General features: G+C 38.9%; 2 protein-coding genes across 7 annotated transcripts in view; one reads left to right on the forward strand and one right to left on the reverse strand.

Annotated features, from left to right (window-relative positions):
* The first annotated feature begins 631 nt into the window (after positions 1–631).
* LOC139775171 (FYVE, RhoGEF and PH domain-containing protein 2) lies at positions 632–13965 on the forward strand. 3 transcript variants are annotated; one of them, XM_071710971.1, is made up of 7 exons: positions 632–764; positions 9747–10214; positions 10307–11022; positions 11127–11332; positions 11402–11785; positions 11878–12323; positions 12409–13965. In XM_071710971.1, exons 2-7 carry the CDS (start codon positions 9748–9750, stop codon positions 12512–12514), a joined length of 2325 nt encoding a protein of 774 aa, XP_071567072.1. In that variant the 5' UTR covers positions 632–764; position 9747; the 3' UTR covers positions 12515–13965. The 3 variants fall into 3 exon arrangements, with proteins under 3 accessions (XP_071567072.1, XP_071567071.1, XP_071567073.1); XM_071710970.1 differs by lacking the exon at positions 632–764 and adding an exon at positions 1338–2175; XM_071710972.1 differs by lacking the exon at positions 632–764 and adding an exon at positions 1338–2175 and having other exon boundaries at positions 11420–11785.
* A 2042-nt stretch (positions 13966–16007) lies between these two features.
* The window catches only part of LOC139775174 (uncharacterized), a 115008-nt gene continuing 108706 nt past the window's right edge, over positions 16008–22309 (reverse strand). Inside the window, exons 1-3 of one of the 4 annotated variants that reach the window (XR_011718758.1) lie at positions 20416–22220; positions 18854–19292; positions 16008–18458 (exon numbers count right to left, since the gene is read on the reverse strand). Coding sequence is in view for 1 of the 4 variants with exons in the window: in XM_071710978.1 (XP_071567079.1) it covers positions 19047–19160 (114 nt within the window). In the remaining 3 variants the exon portion in view is untranslated. Of the gene's footprint in view, positions 18459–18849; positions 19293–20415; positions 22221–22309 lie in introns of those variants that run through there. The other 3 variants (XR_011718757.1, XR_011718759.1, XM_071710978.1) reach the window with 3 other exon arrangements.

Below are 22309 nucleotides of genomic sequence, written 5' to 3' on the forward strand. Positions count from 1 at the left end.
TATATTTATGCATTATAATGTTTTACCTGTGCATGATGATAAGACTGATGAAGACTGATAATTATTACATTATCGAAGGATTGGTGCAATCCCTAACTTTCCGACTACGCCGAACTATGCCAACCGCGAAAAGATCATTTTAGTTGCGCGCAGCGCCGCGCCGCCGACGTCGTTCGCGACGGCAGCCGAGTATCGACGCGTATCCGACGTCCGACGTGTATTAAATCGCAGTACTTCTGCACTGCACCTGATCGTCGGTACTCTGCTCCGAGTTGGATACATATCAAAGCGTTTTGGCACGTCTCGACAAGTTCGGCAAGTGCCCGGTGCCCCGCGTTAACTTTAAGAAACTCGTCGTTCTCGAACGATCGAGTCCTGAGTCCTGGTGTCACGCGGCACGCGTCAGTCGTCACGCGCTCGCGATCGTTCGAGCTCGTCAACCTCACGACTCACGTCAGTCGTCCGTCAGTCGTCGTGAGTCGTCGCAGGCGCGAGTACACACGTAACATACATAACAGTGCCGCCGATGCAGTACGCGGTAATCCGCTGATCAACCGTTCGCTCTAACCGCGCCGGCCATGGACGCCGGTGATTCCGTTGAACGTTGAACCGTGAGCTTCGGAGAGAGAGATCGGCCTCACGTCTCACGTCTCACGTCTCGCGTCTCACCTCGCTTCGCCTCGCCTAAACGATCATTATGCTCGCGCCGATCCGCGTGCGCCTGTTGCTGTTCCGCTACCCTACGAGCGATCCCGAGACGAGAGGTAATGACGGCACTTGACTGCGATTTCTCCCTGTCTCTCTCTTTCTCTCTCTGTTTATGCTCCTCGCTCCTCGCTCCTCGCTCCTCGCTACTCGTTTGCGCTTCTCTTCCGCTTTTCCTCTGCTGCGCAGCATCGACGTAGGCAGCGTAGGCTCCGGTAGGCTCCAATAGCTCCGCGGTTCATTTTGGAGTAGGTATAGGACTATATAGGAGAGGAGTGCGGTCGCGAAGATGGATTCGCCGCCCGCGCCGGTCAACATCGACAGGACTCCGCTGCTGGAAGGCGAATTAGGCGAAGGGCGGAGTACCTTGGGAGTTGAGACGAGGCCGGGTTGCACACCTGCCGCCCTTTGCCTCAAGAGCCCCTGCCGGCACTCGATATTTTCGGAGCCGGGACATCGTACGCCTTACCGCCTTACCGCCTTACCGCCTTACCGCCTTACCGCCTTACGCCGCGAAATTGATCGAGCAACAAATTGCTTTCAACTCACGTTCATTCTTGATTCTTCGTTGGAGATCGACGAGCAATTTGCCGCCGCTTGACTTGCCCGCTGCCCGCTGATTCCACGTTAACCGCTAGACATAAATAGATTACATTTTTAGAGTACCGGTTTTTTTAGTTTTTTAAGTAAAAATCAGGAAGCAATTCTTTTCTCATTTGTTGTATTCAGAACGTAATATCGTCTTCGTAGTCTTCAATGTAGGGAAGGAGGAATGGAACTAAAATTAATAGAAATCAAAGTAGTGCGGAACAAATTTATGATATTTTCGAACGTTTTTTTTAACTTGCTCGTCTCCTTTTTTATAAATGTATCCGCTTGCTGCCTAATTTTTAAATTGCTCTAGAAATTGTAAAATCAGGTTTCGGTTCCGATGCATTAATTACCACATTCATTTAGCTGCAAGGAAATGTCAGACTAATGGAAATGCCAGATTAAAGTTTCATAATCGAAATGAATAAATATGAGATAAGAGTATCCATAATTAACGAGGTTTATTTCAGATATCTAGTCGATTCTTTACCGAAAGTCGATCTTAAATTATGTGGATTTATATTTTATTATTTTCGCAAGAGACTTTTTAATGTTTTCGAGACACAGGAATGGATAAAAATAAATAATTCTGCTGCTTTTTAAAGCTTAATATTACCAATTCAATATTATCTCGAGACGACGCGACGCGACGCGACGTTCTCCGTTCCACGGGGACGATTTTGCGCCTTGGGCTTTGGGCTCCTGTGCTGTTATAAATAAATTTAGATAAGTCTCCACTTCGCTCTAGTCATGACTAGAAACAGGACGCAAAGTGCAAAGTGGAAAGCCGCGTTCGAGATCGTTTTAAAGTGAATCCGGCCTATTAATCGTTTGAGGATAGTCGTACATTCATTCTGCTGGTCTGACGATGCCGATGCGGTGATATAAGATAATAATAGTCGTCTGTATTTACGTAGCCTCGCAGATGTAGCCATGTAGCCTGGGAAAACGGCGAGTCTAGGCCCTCCAGGCGCGATATCCGTCGACAAATTAAGCTAAAAATTTAGTGCTCTGAAAGTTCATCGATCGTTTTAAGAGACGCGACGTTTAACCGTTAATTCTGCTTCCATCTACGCGCTCGAATCGTTGTACGTCATCCACAAAGGATTAATGAAATTAAGAAAATTCTACCGCATCGTGAAAAATTAAGACCGTCTCTCGTATCTCGGATCTCATCTTTGAGATCACGTCGGGCAGAATCGCGTGTTTACGCGCGTTTACTTTGCAGGCACGCATGTATTTCATTTGTTCGTTTGTTCATTCGTTCATTTATTCGTTCCCTCGTTCGTTCGTTCGTTCTGGTCAAATCACGCCGAGTGTCAATTAGCGATGCCGACGCGAGCGGCGAGGCTCTCTCGAGCGTTCTCGCTTCTCGCCCGCACGCTCGAACGGACCGGCACGTTAATTTTAGCGTAATGGATCGATCTAAGAGGAGGATGCGTTTTTAAATAGCCTTCCCCGAGAGATCTATCGCGCATTCGTTATTTCGGAACCACCGTGTCGACGATGAAAATATGTATCTCGGTGTCGAGATCGTAATATCCGCTAAATAAACGTAATGTTTGCATCGGAAAAGCGGCGGTAAAATTTGAGGCGAGATATAGCGATATGGACGTGGGGATTAACGGCGTGATTTATCGTATTATTCATAAAGAAAAAAGCTTCAGCTTTATGTCGAGTAGATTAGTGAGTCAGCATTGCGATAGGAGTAGCACGCGCGTGAACAATGTTTCTTTATATTTATTGTCAATAGAAGTTGAAGAAGAAATTGTGAGCGTTAGAGTGTCCGTAATGATTTACGACGATTTGTGATTTATTTGAAGAGCACGTAATGCTATCAGTAGAATATCACGGAAGCCAAATGTGTATCCGTAACGTTAACGTAAAGTCTTGTAAATTTATATTTATTTAATATCTAAATGCGCATAGCATCAGTTTATGTGGCACCCGCGCGTGTCATACGTTCTCGCATGTCGCTGAAGCTAGCAGCGGGCGCTAGCAGCGGAACGTCTCGCGGACAGGGCCGAATATCATGTGGGTTCCTCGGGGGGTACGAACGTATCGAAGGTTAATTACTATCGGCCGCTGGGCTTTTCTTAGATATAATTAATTAATGAAGATTAAATATATCTATATATATATATTATTGACAATATTCAAACTGTTTTTTCATCGGATTGATATAAAAATATGTTTTAATTGTTATAGATTATTCGATAAATAACTGTAGAATATAGCAAAGAGCGATTCTCTCCAAATTTTTAGGGAATCATGTTCTTGCGATAACAAAACGATTCAGCAAGTATTTGCGAGGGGACGCGGTTTCCTTTAATTGTTATTAATTTTTTATTAATAATTTATTCAGTAGCGACCGATAGCAAAGAACGATTCTCTCCAAATTTTTATGGAATTACGTTCTTACGATAACAAAACGATTCAGCAAGTATTTGCGAAGGGACGCGGTTTCCTTTAATTGTTATTAATTTTTTATTAATAAATTTATTCAGTAGCGACCGATAGCAAAGAACGATTCTCTCCAAATTTTTATGGAATTACGTTCTTGCGATAACAAAATGATTCCGCAAGTATTTGCGAGGGGACGCGGTTTCCTTTAATTGTTATTAATTTTTTATTAATAAATTTATCCAGTAGCGACCGATAGCAAAGAACGATTCTCTCCAAATTTTTATGGAATCACGTTCTTGCGATAACAAAACGATTCAGCAAGTATTTCCGAGGGGACGCGGTTTCCTTTAATTGTTATAAATTTTTTATTGATAATTTATTCTCTGGCGGTCGATAGCAAAGAACGATTCTCTCCAAATTTTTATGGAATTACGTTCTTGCGATAACAAAACGATTCAGCAAGTATTTGCGAGGGGACGCGGTTTCCTTTAATTGTTATTAATTTTTTATTAATAAATTTATCCAGCAGCGACCGATAGCAAAGAATGATTCTCTCCAAATTTTTATGGAATTACGTTCTTGCGATAACAAAATGATTCCGCAAGTATTTGCGAGGGGACGCGGTTTCCTTTAATTGTTATTAATTTTTTATTAATAAATTTATCCAGTAGCAACCGATAGCAAAGAACGATTCTCTCCAAATTTTTATGGAATCACGTTCTTGCGATAACAAAACGATTCAGCAAGTATTTCCGAGGGGACGCGGTTTCCTTTAATTGTTATAAATTTTTTATTGATAATTTATTCTCTGGCGGTCGATAGCAAAGAACGATTCTCTCCAAATTTTTATGGAATTACGTTCTTGTGATAACAAAACGATTCAGCAAGTATTTGTGAGGGGACGCGGTTTCCTTTAATTGTTATTAATTTTTTATTAATAAATTTATCCAGCAGCGACCGATAGCAAAGAACGATTCTCTCCAAATTTTTATGGAATTACGTTCTTGCGATAACAAAATGATTCCGCAAGTATTTGCGAGGGGACGCGGTTTCCTTTAATTGTTATTAATTTTTTATTAATAAATTTATTCAGTAGCGACCGATAGCAAAGAACGATTCTCTCCAAATTTTTATGGAATTACGTTCTTGTGATAACAAAACGATTCAGCAAGTATTTGTGAGGGGACGCGGTTTCCTTTAATTGTTATTAATTTTTTATTAATAAATTTATCCAGCAGCGACCGATAGCAAAGAACGATTCTCTCCAAATTTTTATGGAATTACGTTCTTGCGATAACAAAATGATTCCGCAAGTATTTGCGAGGGGACGCGGTTTCCTTTAATTGTTATAAATTTTTTATTGATAATTTATTCTCTGGCGGTCGATAGCAAAGAACGATTCTCTCCAAATTTTTATGGAATTACGTTCTTGTGATAACAAAACGATTCAGCAAGTATTTGTGAGGGGACGCGGTTTCCTTTAATTGTTATTAATTTTTTATTAATAAATTTATCCAGCAGCGACCGATAGCAAAGAACGATTCTCTCCAAATTTTTAGGGAATCACGTTCTTGCGATAACAAAACGATTCAGCAAGTATTTCCGAGGGGACGCGGTTTCCTTTAATTGTTATTAATTTTTTATTAATAATTTATTCAGTAGCTACCGATAGCAAAGAACGATTCTCTCCAAATTTTTATGGAATCACGTTCTTGCGATAACAAAACGATTCAGCAAGTATTTCCGAGGGGACGCGGTTTCCTTTAATTGTTATTAATTTTTTATTAATAAATTTATCTAGCAGCGACCGATAGCAAAGAATGATTCTCTCCAAATTTTTATGGAATTACGTTCTTGCGATAACAAAATGATTCAGCAAGTATTTGCGAGGGGACGCGGTTTCCTTTAATTGTTATTAATTTTTTATTAATAAATTTATCCAGTAGCGACCGATAGCAAAGAACGATTCTCTCCAAATTTTTATGGAATCACGTTCTTGCGATAACAAAACGATTCAGCAAGTATTTCCGAGGGGACGCGGTTTCCTTTAATTGTTATAATTTTTTATTGATAATTTATTCTCTGGCGGTCGATAGCAAAGAACGATTCTCTCCAAATTTTTATGGAATTACGTTCTTGCGATAACAAAACGATTCAGCAAGTATTTGCGAGGGGACGCGGTTTCCTTTAATTGTTATTAATTTTTTATTAATAAATTTATCCAGCAGCGACCGATAGCAAAGAACGATTCTCTCCAAATTTTTATGGAATTACGTTCTTGCGATAACAAAACTGATTCAGCAAGTATTTGCGAGGGGACGCGGTTTCCTTTAATTGTTATTAATTTTTTATTAATAAATTTATCCAGTAGCGACCGATAGCAAAGAACGATTCTCTCCAAATTTTTATGGAATCACGTTCTTGCGATAACAAAACGATTCAGCAAGTATTTCCGAGGGGACGCGGTTTCCTTTAATTGTTATAAATTTTTTATTGATAATTTATTCTCTGGCGGTCGATAGCAAAGAACGATTCTCTCCAAATTTTTATGGAATTACGTTCTTGTGATAACAAAACGATTCAGCAAGTATTTGTGAGGGGACGCGGTTTCCTTTAATTGTTATTAATTTTTTATTAATAAATTTATCCAGCAGCGACCGATAGCAAAGAACGATTCTCTCCAAATTTTTATGGAATTACGTTCTTGCGATAACAAAATGATTCAGCAAGTATTTCCGAGGGGACGCGGTTTCCTTTAATTGTTATAAATTTTTTATTGATAATTTATTCTCTGGCGGTCGATAGCAAAGAACGATTATCTCCAAATTTTTAGGGGATCACGTTCTTGTGATAATAAAGATCGAGAACGACCACTAGAGAATAAATTGTTAATAAAAAATTAATAACAATTAAAGGAAACCGCGTCCCCTCGCAAATACTTGCGGAATCATTTTGTTATCGCAAGAACGTAATTCCATAAAAATTTGGAGAGAATCATTCTTTGCTATCGGCCGCTGCAGAATAAATTATTAATAAAAAATTAATAACAATTAAAGGAAACCGCGTCCCCTCGCAAATACTTGCTGAATCGTTTTGTTATCGCAAGAACGTAATTCCATAAAAATTTGGAGAGAATCGTTCTTTGCTATCGACCGCCAGAGAATAAATTATCAATAAAAAATTAATAACAATTAAAGGAAACCGCGTCCCCTCGCAAATACTTGCTGAATCGTTTTGTTATCGCAAGAACGTGATTCCATAAAAATTTGGAGAGAATCGTTCTTTGCTATCGGTCGCTACTGGAATAAATTATTAATAAAAAATTAATAACAATTAAAGGAAACCGCGTCCCCTCACAAATACTTGCTGAATCGTTTTGTTATCACAAGAACGTAATTCCATAAAAATTTGGAGAGAATCGTTCTTTGCTATCGACCGCCAGAGAATAAATTATCAATAAAAAATTTATAACAATTAAAGGAAACCGCGTCCCCTCGGAAATACTTGCTGAATCGTTTTGTTATCGCAAGAACGTGATTCCATAAAAATTTGGAGAGAATCGTTCTTTGCTATCGGTCGCTACTGGATAAATTTATTAATAAAAAATTAATAACAATTAAAGGAAACCGCGTCCCCTCGCAAATACTTGCGGAATCATTTTGTTATCGCAAGAACGTAATTCCATAAAAATTTGGAGAGAATCGTTCTTTGCTATCGGTCGCTGCTGGATAAATTTATTAATAAAAAATTAATAACAATTAAAGGAAACCGCGTCCCCTCACAAATACTTGCTGAATCGTTTTGTTATCACAAGAACGTAATTCCATAAAAATTTGGAGAGAATCGTTCTTTGCTATCGACCGCCAGAGAATAAATTATCAATAAAAAATTTATAACAATTAAAGGAAACCGCGTCCCCTCGGAAATACTTGCTGAATCGTTTTGTTATCGCAAGAACGTGATTCCATAAAAATTTGGAGAGAATCGTTCTTTGCTATCGGTCGCTACTGGATAAATTTATTAATAAAAAATTAATAACAATTAAAGGAAACCGCGTCCCCTCACAAATACTTGCTGAATCGTTTTGTTATCACAAGAACGTAATTCCATAAAAATTTGGAGAGAATCGTTCTTTGCTATCGACCGCCAGAGAATAAATTATCAATAAAAAATTTATAACAATTAAAGGAAACCGCGTCCCCTCGGAAATACTTGCTGAATCGTTTTGTTATCGCAAGAACGTGATTCCATAAAAATTTGGAGAGAATCGTTCTTTGCTATCGGTCGCTACTGGATAAATTTATTAATAAAAAATTAATAACAATTAAAGGAAACCGCGTCCCCTCGCAAATACTTGCGGAATCATTTTGTTATCGCAAGAACGTAATTCCATAAAAATTTGGAGAGAATCGTTCTTTGCTATCGGTCGCTGCTGGATAAATTTATTAATAAAAAATTAATAACAATTAAAGGAAACCGCGTCCCCTCACAAATACTTGCTGAATCGTTTTGTTATCACAAGAACGTAATTCCATAAAAATTTGGAGAGAATCGTTCTTTGCTATCGACCGCCAGAGAATAAATTATCAATAAAAAATTTATAACAATTAAAGGAAACCGCGTCCCCTCGGAAATACTTGCTGAATCGTTTTGTTATCGCAAGAACGTGATTCCATAAAAATTTGGAGAGAATCGTTCTTTGCTATCGGTCGCTACTGGATAAATTTATTAATAAAAAATTAATAACAATTAAAGGAAACCGCGTCCCCTCGCAAATACTTGCGGAATCATTTTGTTATCGCAAGAACGTAATTCCATAAAAATTTGGAGAGAATCGTTCTTTGCTATCGGTCGCTGCTGGATAAATTTATTAATAAAAAATTAATAACAATTAAAGGAAACCGCGTCCCCTCACAAATACTTGCTGAATCGTTTTGTTATCACAAGAACGTAATTCCATAAAAATTTGGAGAGAATCGTTCTTTGCTATCGACCGCCAGAGAATAAATTATCAATAAAAAATTTATAACAATTAAAGGAAACCGCGTCCCCTCGGAAATACTTGCTGAATCGTTTTGTTATCGCAAGAACGTGATTCCATAAAAATTTGGAGAGAATCGTTCTTTGCTATCGGTCGCTACTGGATAAATTTATTAATAAAAAATTAATAACAATTAAAGGAAACCGCGTCCCCTCGCAAATACTTGCGGAATCATTTTGTTATCGCAAGAACGTAATTCCATAAAAATTTGGAGAGAATCGTTCTTTGCTATCGGTCGCTGCTGGATAAATTTATTAATAAAAAATTAATAACAATTAAAGGAAACCGCGTCCCCTCGCAAATACTTGCTGAATCGTTTTGTTATCGCAAGAACGTAATTCCATAAAAATTTGGAGAGAATCGTTCTTTGCTATCGACCGCCAGAGAATAAATTATCAATAAAAAATTAATAACAATTAAAGGAAACCGCGTCCCCTCGGAAATACTTGCTGAATCGTTTTGTTATCGCAAGAACGTAATTCCATTTCTTTGCTATCGGTCGCTACTGAATAAATTATTAATAAAAAATTAATAACAATTAAAGGAAACCGCGTCCCCTCGCAAATACTTGCTGAATCGTTTTGTTATCGCAAGAACATGATTCCCTAAAAATTTGGAGAGAATCGCTCTTTGCTATATTCTACAGTTATTTATCGAATAATCTATAACAATTAAAACATATTTTTATATCAATCCGATGAAAAAACAGTTTGAATATTGTCAATAATATATATATATAGATATATTTAATCTTCATTAATTAATTATATCTAAGAAAAGCCCAGCGGCCGATAGTAATTAACCTTCGATACGTTCGTACCCCTCGAGGAACCCACATGATATTCGGCCCTGTCCGCGAGACGTTCCGCTGCTAGCGCCCGCTGCTAGCTTCAGCGTGTCATACGTTCTCGCCGTACATTGTTTCTTCTGTTCGTGCCCCAATTGTCCCTCTGCGCAAGATACGCGATAATTGTCTACAATTAGCAACGTGAATTGACCGTAGGATGCAACGAAGTCAGCTGAGGGACATCTCATCCTGGATGACGCGTCTGTTCCCGGAGCCTGGAGACGGTAGCAGTCGGATGGTCGAGGGATTCAAAATGTTCGGTTCGAAAAACAGCTCGCCCACCAGCACGTTTTACACGGATCTGGAAATCACGGAGGACAAGCAGGAGTTTCAGCAGGAGGACGAACATTCCAAAACGCCACGTTTGCCGGAGCAGCAGAGCACGACCAGCGAAAATGGCAACTCGCAAGATTCGGACGCAGCAACAGGTGTTGAGGAGCAACGATACGTCAGACATTCCTTCCACAGGATCGCCAGCTTCGGTGGCTTCCCGCGATTTCAGTCCTTCGTCATGTCCGCTTCCACGCCCGCTGAATGCATCGATATCACGAGGCATGAGGAAACTTCAACGGAAACGTCCTATATTAAAATGTCGCATAGTGTCCTAGAATATAGAAGTAGCAGGTGTGTGGAGATCTGGTGAAAAAAGAGCAATGTAGTTTACATATCTTTGTTTAAAAAAATTTTTAAGCTTGTATTTTTAAAAACAAATACAGGTACGTAGCTTCGGAGAGGAGGTCTCATCAGTATACATTAGATACCTACGCGGTAAGCGAGTCCGAGAGCGAAGAAGAGTCAGAAGAAACGAGATCTTCGGAAACGGACTCTGCCATAGTGGCTGATCATACGGAAGAGTCGATATCGGAGCCTAAACTGCTCGCGAAGAAAGGTTCGCCCGATTCGAAGCGAAAGAAGGCGTTACGCGTGGCGCAGGAGTTACTAGCGACTGAGAAAAATTATGTCAACATTCTACATCTGATCGACCAAGTGTTCCAATTCAGGGTCGATCAGGAAAACCGAGCGCATCCGATGTTCCCTCCAGAAACTGTCCAGCACATGTTCTCAAATATTAAATCTATTTATAAATTCCACAACGACTTTCTATTGCCGCAATTTGAAGAGAGAATGCAATGTTGGGATTCAAATCCGAGAATCGGTGACATAATGAAGAACTTTGCGCCATTCCTCAAAATGTATACGGAGTATGTAAAGAATTTTGATTACGCCATGAATTTGATAAGCACCCTGCAAAACAAGGTTCCCAGGTTTGCAGCGATTGTTAACGAAATTCAGAAGCTCGACGAATGTGCTAAATTGTCGCTAGCACATCACATGTTGAGTCCCATACAGAGGCTGCCGCGATACGAGTTACTTCTCAAGGATTATTTACGAAATCTCACTGAGGACAATCCAGATTACGAAGACACAAAAAGTAAGTAAAATATTTTTTTGTTTTTCGAAATATTGCTGCATATATCCTATATTTTCATGAATTATAATTATTTACTGAGAAACATTTGTAATGTTAAATTACAGAGGCTCTGGAATTAGTGTCAACCGCCGCAAATCACACAAACGAGGCAATGAAAAAAATCGATAAATTTAAAAAACTTTTGGAAATTCAAGAGAGTATATATGATGCAACTGATCTAGTCAGTGCGACTCGTGAACTAATAAAAGAAGGACGTATAGTGAAAATCTCAGCGCGTAGTGGCGATCATCAGGAGAGACATTTGTTTCTGGTAATTATTCATTATTTTATATAGTATATTAATATTTGTAAAATATACAGATATTTTTTTTTTAATTAGAACTGTTTATCTTTCCAGTTTAGCGATTTATTATTACTCTGCTCAATAAGACTGATACCCGGTCCAATGTACCGACTAAGAGCTAAATTTATGGTGGAAAATTTACAAGTAGTTGAGGGAGACAATCTAGAAACCGCAAATACTTTTTACATAAGGGACGAAAATAAAAGCGTCGAGTTGTATACACATGCTGCCGCGGAGAAGGCAGCGTGGCTGGACGCGATGTTTCAAACGATGCAAGAGATCATGAGACGCAAGGCCAGTCTGAAAACTGGAAGTGTTAAAACTTCTTTGGTTAAGGCTGATGACGTAACTAGGTGCATGGTTTGCGAAGTTAGTTTTTCTGTGATGAAACGAAAGCACAATTGTCGGGCTTGTGGAATAGTGAGTATTGTGTAGTAAAATTAAATCTTTCGTTTAACACATTATTTTATAACAATTATTCAACATTCTACGATAATTCCGTCGTTTTTCAGGTGGTTTGTAGTAAATGCTCAAATCAGAAATTATTATTTGAAGACAATAAGAATATGAGAGTGTGCAGATTATGCCATGCCGCGCTCACTCAACCGCTCACTAAATCACCGTCGTCACCGTCTGGACCAGTGCCAAGTTTGCTACAGGTATCGGCGAGTGCGCCATCAGTATTATCCGGATACCTGTTACTGAAGACGCAGGCCAGTAAGCCTTGGACAAAACGATGGTTTGCGTTGCACGTTGACTTCGTTCTGTATTCATTCAAATCGGAATCGGAGAGCATGGCCATGACAGCGACGCCCATGCCAGGCTTTATGGTTACGGAAGGTACAAAATTACCCGATGAAGACCCCTTGAACACGAAAGATCGAATAAGAGCATTCAAGATGCATCATTCGAGAAAATATTACTATCTCCAAGCATCTTCTCAAGAGGATAAAGAAAAGTGAGTGTAAAAATTGTTTCGACAAATCTATATCTTGTTTAAACAAATAAATAATACTAATATTATATACTTGTGGGATTTTTAGATGGATGCACGCATTGGAGTTGGCTACGAAGGCTGAACTACCTCATTTTACGCAGGTGGAAAACGATAGCACACAAGAAAGTCAATCGATGAACGATGTACAATGAATATTCGTACCTTTCTATCTACCAAACTAGCCAATTTTTTACTATTATACTCGTAAATGAGAAGACGATATGGCAATGTAAGATAATCGTTAGTAGTTAATTAGCTATATTTAAAATGACGTTAACTTATGTTATATATATATATTGTTATTAGTATATACATTACAAGAGAGAAATCGAGTCAATAGCGGCCGCTGCCGAGAAACGCTTGTTGTTTTGTATAATGTTCTGTTATAGTATATTTATAAATATATATGTCGTTCTATCACGATACGCTGTGCTGACCGTAATCTGCATTGGAAGTCGATACGTTGCGACGCTTGAAAAGTTAATTACGCGCTTCAGTGATAGTATGTTATTTAAGCTACGAAATCGTTTTTATTAAAATCGATTCTAAAATCGATTTTATTAAATACGCAATGGATTCGATAGTTTTATCAATAAATTTATTCCGTCAATTAAAAATTTTATAGCTCTTAAATACATCTTAGTAGTTCCTACCTAGTTACAGACTATCGCAATAATTACAAATTTTATTACATTCACTAGAAACACAAAAGTGCATTCGGACTAATTATCCCGCACCTGTGCATTTATCACGTTTCTTGAATTGCACACATAGACCGTCAGCTGCGTACGTGAACATGTGAATGGCATCATTGTCATTTAAAACATCCTTTGTTCGTTTCGTAGCAGAGAGTGTAATTCGAGAGGATCGTGATTAACGTCACTTTCGCAATTAGTAGGGATTTGTCTTAAAAAGTCTTTAAGGCAAATTATCGTGTAAATTCATATGTCCAGTTGATATATATGTATATAAAAGAAAATTACGACATATCTCTTTTTTACGTGATCAATTTTTTTATAATCGACCTACGTTATTAGAGCCTAATACCGAATGCCAAAGATCCACGGAACTTTTTGTTCCTTATTTCTGTTCTCAGGAATGGAATAAAGTTTTGTATATTAGAAAAGTATTTAGAATTCGTCGCCTTTCACAGAGACATATGCCTTTTTTTCAATTATTAACCCAAAATCTGCTAACGGGCAATGAGAATGTATGTTGTAGTCAAGATTCTTTCCCCCACAAATACATTTATATCTCACTGTACAAAATGACTTGATACCCCGGATATTTATTTTTATTTTATTTTTTATGAAAATGTAATTGTATGCAAAATGAATGCGATCGCAAATGCGGTCGTAGTTTTCGTTGCCATTAAAAAGCGCATTGTCGCCGAACGACAAGCTCTATAACATATATTATCGAATCAATAATATTAATATTAATAAATCTTTTATAATCTTCTCTTAAGAATTGATGAAGGTAAAACACACATACACGGAAAGATATATTGAAGTTTGTAGCAACCTGTAATAATTTGTACATTGTAATAACTGTTATACCAATGGTTTAAATGTCGATAAAAAAAAAACATCAGTTACGTAAATCTTGTATATAATTTAATGACCATAATCCAATCTTTATCTGAAAGTAAAAAAAAAATGTAAAATATTACAGGATACTTGAAAGACGTTTGGTGTAAGAAGACAATAAATCATGATATGTAAAAAAAAGATTCGACATCAGCTGCTCGATATAAGCTCATAAATGTAGAAAACACGTGAACAATAATTAAGAGAGTATCGTAAAATATTTTTTTTAGACAACTTTCTTATCATTTTTAAGGCTCCAGGTTCACTCAAACCGGCCGTTCGAGCGACAAAAAGTTTAATTCTTAGGACTACAAAAAGATAAAAAGTAAGTTAAAAACCAAGATTAAAGTTAATCTACATTGGTACAAATACTATATAGACAATAGTGTTCTTTACTATACTACGTTTACGTGAGCGTTATTTCTGTATAATAACTTACGATAATTCACTCATTTACACGGAGTGAATTATCGTAAGAGTTATTACAGAAGTAACACTCGCGTATAAACATATATAGTAAATGTGTCTCATCGCCTAAATTGTGTAGGTATTTATTATAATTATATATTTTGCATTTTTGTTGTAATGTTTCATTGATTAGATCAGTAAAGAATTTAATGAAAAAATATATATGTAAGAATAAGGAACTTTACTAAAAAATAATCCATGCAGTTACATAATCACTCACGAATATTGTGATTGTCGCAATTTTTCTCATATCTCTCGCATAATGTTTCTTGATACGCAAGTGAAAATGTCGCGTCTAGAATCCGGCATACTTCTATTAATTATATTTCGACGAAGAAAGATGTATCAGGTCGTCGTCCCGCAAAATCATTTCCGCAAGTAGTATAATCTATCGTTATTCAATCGCGCGTCATTGGCATTTTCGTAATGAGCGACCAAAATTATCGATGAGCGATGGCCGTTTGGCTCATTCTTCTTCTTCTTCTAGACTCTAGAGAATGGCGGCCGTTGGCTCATCGGTGATAATAGCGTGGCACCGGCTCCTCGCACCCGCGTCCGCGTCCGCGTCCACCATGCGGGGCGGAACGGATAAAAAGAAACGAGCCCTGCTTCGAAAGAAGAGAAGAGAAGAGAACGGGAGGAGACGCGAGGTGAGAACGGGGGCAACGTCGTTGGAGGGCGAGGAGTAAAGGACGAGCAACGCTGCTAAGTCGAATGTCGAGTGATGCCAAAGTTAAATATAAATGCGGGCCGCGAGAGAGAGAGAGAGAGAGAGAGAGAGAGAGAGAGAGAGAGAGAGAGAGAGAGAGAGAGAGAGAGAGAGAGAGCGTCGCGACGCCCATCCTGGATCGATGATCCAGCGCCGGGACCAGTCTCTCTGTGATTCGCGTCGCGAGATCCGGCACAGAAATCGCCCTCTCTTCCTCTCTTTCTTTCTCCCCGTATTTCGCTATTACCCCGATTTTACCATTATCGATATCGATTAAGTTCCTCGCTCGCGATCGGTTCTCGACGAACCGTGAGTTTCGCAGTGAATCTCCAACGAAAGAGGAAACGACAAACGAGCAAAAGTGTGATTTTCGGAATAGAAGTTGATTTCAATTGATGAGATCGATCAGAGTCATTGAGATCGTCAGTTGGATCAAGAATTCCTTGGATTTGCCGGTAATTTGTGTTATATATGTACCTAAGATATTCGATCATAATTTTGCTGCTTCAAATTGTACAATCTCATAGTAAACTTTTCCTTACCTACAGTGTTGAAACATAGTTTCGATAGTTCTCGAATTGCAAGAAATTGAAAGTTAAAAATTCTTCTATATTATTATTAAACACTGTAGAAGAATTTATATTGTTAAAATTATGATTGAGGGTCTTGGAATGTCCTGTGTTTTACGATTCGCGTGGGTGGCTGTTTGCTTGCGTATGTGATGATTACGGATGGTTGCGTAATTTATAAAAATTTTATTAATCATCATACCGTAATAATTTCAATCCAGTTAATTATTTATGATACTAAGATTTGGATCCTAAGACCTCGTTTGTGCTCTGTCACGGTAGATGTTGATAAAATAAGTCTCTTGTGAAATTTTTACGTATTGATATAATACATTTTACACGCTTTGATACAAAAACATTTTTCATATTTACCAAACAAAGTTATAAAAATGAAATTACATATTAACCAGAATATTTCACAATAGCTTCAGTACATTTCTTTTATCAAGAGTAAGAATTTTTTTGATTTCTTTCTAAAAAATTTTGGATTACTAGCTTTATCTAAGAACTTAATAAGTAGATGATCTTTTGCAACAATCTAATACATACAAAGTCAAGTTTAATGAACCTCGTATGCATTGAAGTTGAGTCATCGCAAAGCTCGTTAAACGATAGGTACATAGCATCTGCGTTTGATCACCGATAATGTCACGGGGTTGATAGATGAGGGTGAGCGCCAATAATAATTGCTGACCAACAAGCCGGTGCGGACGATTCTGTCAGCGACATCCATTCCGAACGCCGACTATTTCTGATCATCAATTCAGCAGAGAGATCTTATTTTTGGACGCAGCATCCGAGGTCCAGGATCCAGCGTGCCACTAACGTTCGACTGGCCTGTTGATCCGTCTTCGCATTAAATTTTCCAGCGATCTGACAGAGCTTCTTGGCTTTCGTTCTGTCTTGCGTGACCGAGATCAAGATTTCGGTCTTTCAAACAGCGAGCAAAATGCGAGCAAAATCTGCTATCGCGATTCTAATATTAACGTTTACAATTTTATCGTTTGGAAAGATTTGGATTAATCGCAAATTATTTGTCGACAGCAATTCTACCTTCTTCCGAAGCTATATTTTTTATTTATGTAGCAATATCCAAAAATTTCCGATCCAAAGATTTAAAAGAGGTGATAAAATAGAGCAATCACACACACACACACACATACACATTTTTATTTTTCAATATGATATCACCTTTCTAATCTGTTTTTTTAGAACGATAAATTAATTTTTCTATATCACTAAAAAAATATTCTAAATTTTTGTCCTTAAAATAGTTTAAGTAAAAAAATAGTTTGTGGAAAATACTTCTTCGAAATTAGCGCTTTAGTTGTTACTGTGATGTTCTGTTAATTCTTTGTGTTTTACATTGCTAAAATATCTTAGAGTTATAACAGAGAGAGAGATATATGTCATGCACGCGCATGATGAGGTACAGTTCATAAAGAATGTCTCGACAGATTTCCACAAACTCTCAAGAAACGATATAAATTATTGTAAAATTACAAACTAGCACTGTGGTTTTTGCAATATGTTTGCTGTAGACAATGGAAACATTATACTTCGTCCGAGCCTCAAGTCTATCATATTTTACATTCTGGTTTATGCCGGTTGTACATCTCTTGGTACATAACTAGTCGAAAATCACTCTCAAATAGCAGCAGATCGCGATCAAGATTTATTTGCGAGATCGACCGCTGTATCGATGATATCTTCGGGATTACCTTTCGCACTCCACGTGGGTGGTCAAACCGGCGCGACCGCGATGGGCGATTACAGCTGTTAATATCCGTGTCAGTTGCCGAAATACCCGACGCAGTCATTGCGAATATACCTGCCGGCTTGTCGGGCGCGTGTATAAACGCCGCGCTGATTAAAAATAGAAATAGCGCTATATTTAGCCGGCCTACACTCGGTATCTGGCTAAAAAGCTTAAGACTTTTCGTCTACGCGCGTTTAAAGCATGCAGACTTCCTCTTTCGATTTTACGGCGCGTAAAATAGCTTGGCGAAACAATGGAGAAGGAGGCGTAGAAATACCTCTCATTGCTGCTAACACATGTGTTGCTAGAGTCATGAGAGACGGTGAGAACGATTCGCTGTTCGAAAATCTTGGCATTATTATTCGATCTAATATATCGTAAAGTAATATCTACAAAGAAGAAAACTGTTCTATCTAAATTCCTAACGTTCAACAGAAATATATACGCACAAATATGACGAATGCGATAATTATGACCGAGAAGGCCGTGACGCATTCGATGCGTCTGGCCGAAATTAAATAGATGCCGAAATTGAATAGATATAGACAGCCGTTTCCAGTTGCCAAGATCTCCGGTATCAACGAACTCTACGGCCGAAATTTGTCGAAATGGCTTTTTGGTATACTTTCGAAAATACAAAGCTTATTATTATAACTGGCAGATATTTTCAAAATTTACATACATTACATCTGACGGTGTTGAAATAATAGAAATCCGATTGTTTTATCGGATCAGCGCCGCGGCGCCGTGACTTCTGTTTATATTATATACCGCTCCCGTTATTCGTTCTCTCGCGTGTCTGCATTCTCTCTGACATTTTGATAATTATACGCGGATACCTTATTTCCGCATTAGTGTGCAAAAGTTCATAGGTACATACGTACAACAGTACTTACCTATTTCGAGAAACTTTTGGCCATGTGCCATGTCGAATAGTCGACGCTATTATGCGACCCGGAGTTCATTTAGTGTCTTACAGTTCATCCGTGGTCTTTTGTTTTCCTGGAAATATTCGCTGTCAATCAAACGTCAGAATCAGATTGTGTCTCATTGCTTGTTTTCAACGAAACAATATTCCGCGATTTTACTCAACACAGTACGTGACTGAAACTTTATTGACAAATACATCCAATTGAAAGAACAGTCAATTAATAATTAAATTTCAATTTTTTAAAAATAAAATCGATTAACATTAGGATTATTTTAGCTTATAAAATCGACACATGATTATGCAACATTGCAATATTTTTTCTTTATTTAATACAAATGTCACGTCTAGATAGGATCGGCAATACTCATTGTTAGACGTAAGCGACTGCTCCGACTGAAAATGCGTAATCAACACAAATTTGCATTTAGAGCTGGAACGAAGATATCTAATACACTTTGAATCTTACCTGGCGTTTAGATAATCAAGGTCTAATTGCTCTCTTCCTTGTAGCGATGCTAGCCTATAAGCGAGGCGAAGCGGCGAGCAGTTGAAGTGGTCCGAAATGTCGCAACAGCATCCGTCGAGGCCACCCGGAGGAGGCCATGTACCTCCGGGTAGCTGGTCAGGGCGACCTAATGCGCCAAGCGCGCCGAGTCCCTTCAGGCCCGCTTCGCCGTATACGCCCTCGTCGTCGCCGCATCCTCAAGGACGAATTCATCGCGGGCCTCCGACTCCGGTCCATCCAGCTCATCCCATGTCACCGCTCGTATATCCTGGAATAATGATGCATCCGATGAGCCCGGTGCCGATCGGGATGCCAATCTCACCCGGGATGTCGCCCGTCTTCGGCTGCCCGACTTCCGGTTACATCCAGTGCCCAAGGCCACGGTGGCCTTCGCCGATTCCTACGGGTAGTCAAGCGCCAAGGCCATTCATACCAATGCAGGTATGCAATGTTTTCATGTAACGCGAAGGATGACAGATCGATAGTAATGTGTCGTCGATGTATGTCTACGTCGCGTGTTGCAGTACTTGTCGAGTTGTTTAGACTCGAGTGTCTAATTCAATATAACACGAATAAATTGTCACGTTAATGCAAAAGATGTATTTAAATATTACAAATCTACTAGTGAAAATACACGATGAGACATTAACGCTAAAACTAAAACGTTTTTTCATCCCAACTTGCAGAGTTCTTTCAGAAGTGATTCGGCATCACCGGTACCATGCGCGCCGCCAGAATATCTGATAGCACCCTACAGACCTGGGGATTACGAGTATATTGGCGTGCCCTTAGATCATACGCAGACGGACGAGGAAAGCAGCGGTCCCAGCACAGCCGAGATCATCGCCAGTCAGAGTCAAGATTACGTGGACGAAAAGCTCGCCGAGTACCAAGCTACCATCCAACAATTGCAGGGTAAGTTTTACGAAGTCCAGAAAATCGATTCGTTTTGCGATGGAATGGTATCGGTCACGTTACAGAACGCCCAATAGACTATCATTAAACCCTCACTCATTCTCCTATAAAACCCTTAATTATAGACTATCTGCCGATTCAAATCACGAAGCGTTGTTGCGCACGCAAATTTCGACCATGGGGATGTAAGTGCTCAGATTGTGTATCGTGTCTGCGTGCATATCATAAGGGAGCCATAAAATTTTCGTCGATTTTCATCAGGGGAACACCATTGGGAATTTATTTCTTCTATAATTCTCTTGCGTTTTATTGATGAAGCTATAATTTTGAGATTTCGCGGAAGTCGATACATTGAATTCCACACAAATAAAACATGTGATTTCTCGGTATTTTGAAAGTAATGAAAAATTGATATAACCAGAAATAAGATTAAAATTATTTAAAATTATCTCTATTTCTGATATATATTAAAATAAAAGAATTGCAGCTTTAAGAAACTTTCCATAGTCATTTTTGGAAGCAAAGATGCATATTTGGAAATAAGGTCCTTGTTTGCAGACCTAGATTTGTCGCAAAAAGATGTAAAAGGAGGACGCATCGTTACTTACGGATACTCTCACGATGTGTGCATTCGCAGGATCGTAATTCGTCTGCGCTTCTTGCGCAACGGGCCGCGACGATGGCGACGGGTCGCGTCATGCGTCTCGCATACTCGTCGAATCGAACTGTGGTGCAAGGGAAAATAGGATAGAATCCGCGGAGACGTGAACGAGTTATAAATAGACATGACGAACACCTGCCGCGCCATTCGCAATCGTTACGTTCGCTTTTCCTGTCAGAGACACCTCGCTGTCGGCCCCGCTGGACGAATCACCTCACCGATAGATTGATAGCACAACGTTTAAAGATCATCCTCGATTCGCAAAACAACATATCCCACAAATCATGCTCCGAGTATCCGACTTGATCGGTTCAAATATATTCTCGAAATTTTCTTTATAGAAAGCAAAAGAAACGTCATTTTTTCATATAAAGGCGATGAGGTATATTTCATATATTTAAAATGCGTCGCTATATTTAAATTCTTCACTATCAAGTTTCAGAATGTTTTGAAGGAATGATGATAATTGGAATTTGACTATTAATAAATCGTAACACGCTCATTAAAATTTGTAGCGCGTGCTTGCGCATGCTTCACGCGTGCTTAATAAATCTCGCGGCTTCCTGTGAGCGAATCCACGATTCGAGGAGATAAATGCGTACGAAATTGACATCTCGCCGGCCGATTAAATTCAACGCTAGGTAACTCGATTTGCAAATTGATGATCGCGCGCTGGGTATCGCGTGCCTGATTAAGATGCGGGATGCATGCTCTGTAATTGCGGGGACCGCTTTGCCGCAGATTGCAACATGTCAGAACGACGTTCGCGCGAATGGAGCTGATGAGTAGTCCGTGACATTAATGATCGTGTTAAGGAAATCATATCGCTATTACACCGATTATTAGCAAAAAGGGATTACTTGCTGGAAGCAGCATGACTATGGACGATCGCATAATTCTCACGATTGGCGAAATGGTCAGATCGAATAACGATCATACGCACTTGGTTGCCTTAATGCGTTGCAGCTACTTACATGACGTAATTTAATTTATTCCCCTATTTACATTATAATTATCCTAATAGGGTGTATTTGCGCAATGTATTAAAACATGATTATTTGAATTTTTTGGATTAATTGGCTCAACCTCCCGTGACATTTACGAATTGTTTTGATGCACAACTTGGAGTATATATTTTTATCTCTTAAGACCTTTAATCTTCTTTATTGCGTCGCGACGTCAAACGGTCTTAAACTACTCCAGTTTCGTCTCCCGACGGCGATATTCATTTCATTATATCTTAACTCCGACTTAGTAAGGATTAACAAATAAGTCTCCATAAGAAAAGCAAACAAAGGCTTTGATGAATTTCCATCGCTTTCTTCTCGTGATAATTCTTTCAACTCGTTGTTCTTTAGAGCCTTAAATTTTTGAAAAATAGATCTTGCAAAAGCTAGAATACGTGTTATTTTTAGAAAAATATTTCTGCGTATCTTGCACATTTATTATATCATATCAAAGAGCTTCTTATTTTTGATGTATTATACCGAGTCACACATGCCATAACACTTGTTTTATAACCGCATAATCATCGATTAATTCGAGTCAAAGTTTCCCCTCGTGAGAGAGGCAGCACCTGAAGCGAGCGACCGCATTGACGGTCGACGAGTTAGTCAATCTGCCGGCTGGCACCGTAGATAGATCGAGCGGGGCAAGGGCCAGGGAAGAAATAGGATAAAGGGATTAATCGAACGAGAAAAGTTAAAAACCCTTTAGAACAAACCGCGAGTTTCTTTTTGGAGGGAGTTCGCGGTCGAGTTTGCCTTCGATACCGGTCTTCTTGGTTGTCCCATGTCGGGTCGCGTCGCGTCATCGTCGCAGGCAAGTGGGAATGGCGGCGG

Source organism: Temnothorax nylanderi, unplaced genomic scaffold (assembly GCF_030848795.1).
Source record: "Temnothorax nylanderi isolate EJ_2023f unplaced genomic scaffold, tnyl_v1.0 TNYL_tig0094_pilon, whole genome shotgun sequence".
In the NCBI taxonomy this organism is placed as follows: Eukaryota; Metazoa; Arthropoda; class Insecta; order Hymenoptera; family Formicidae; genus Temnothorax; species Temnothorax nylanderi.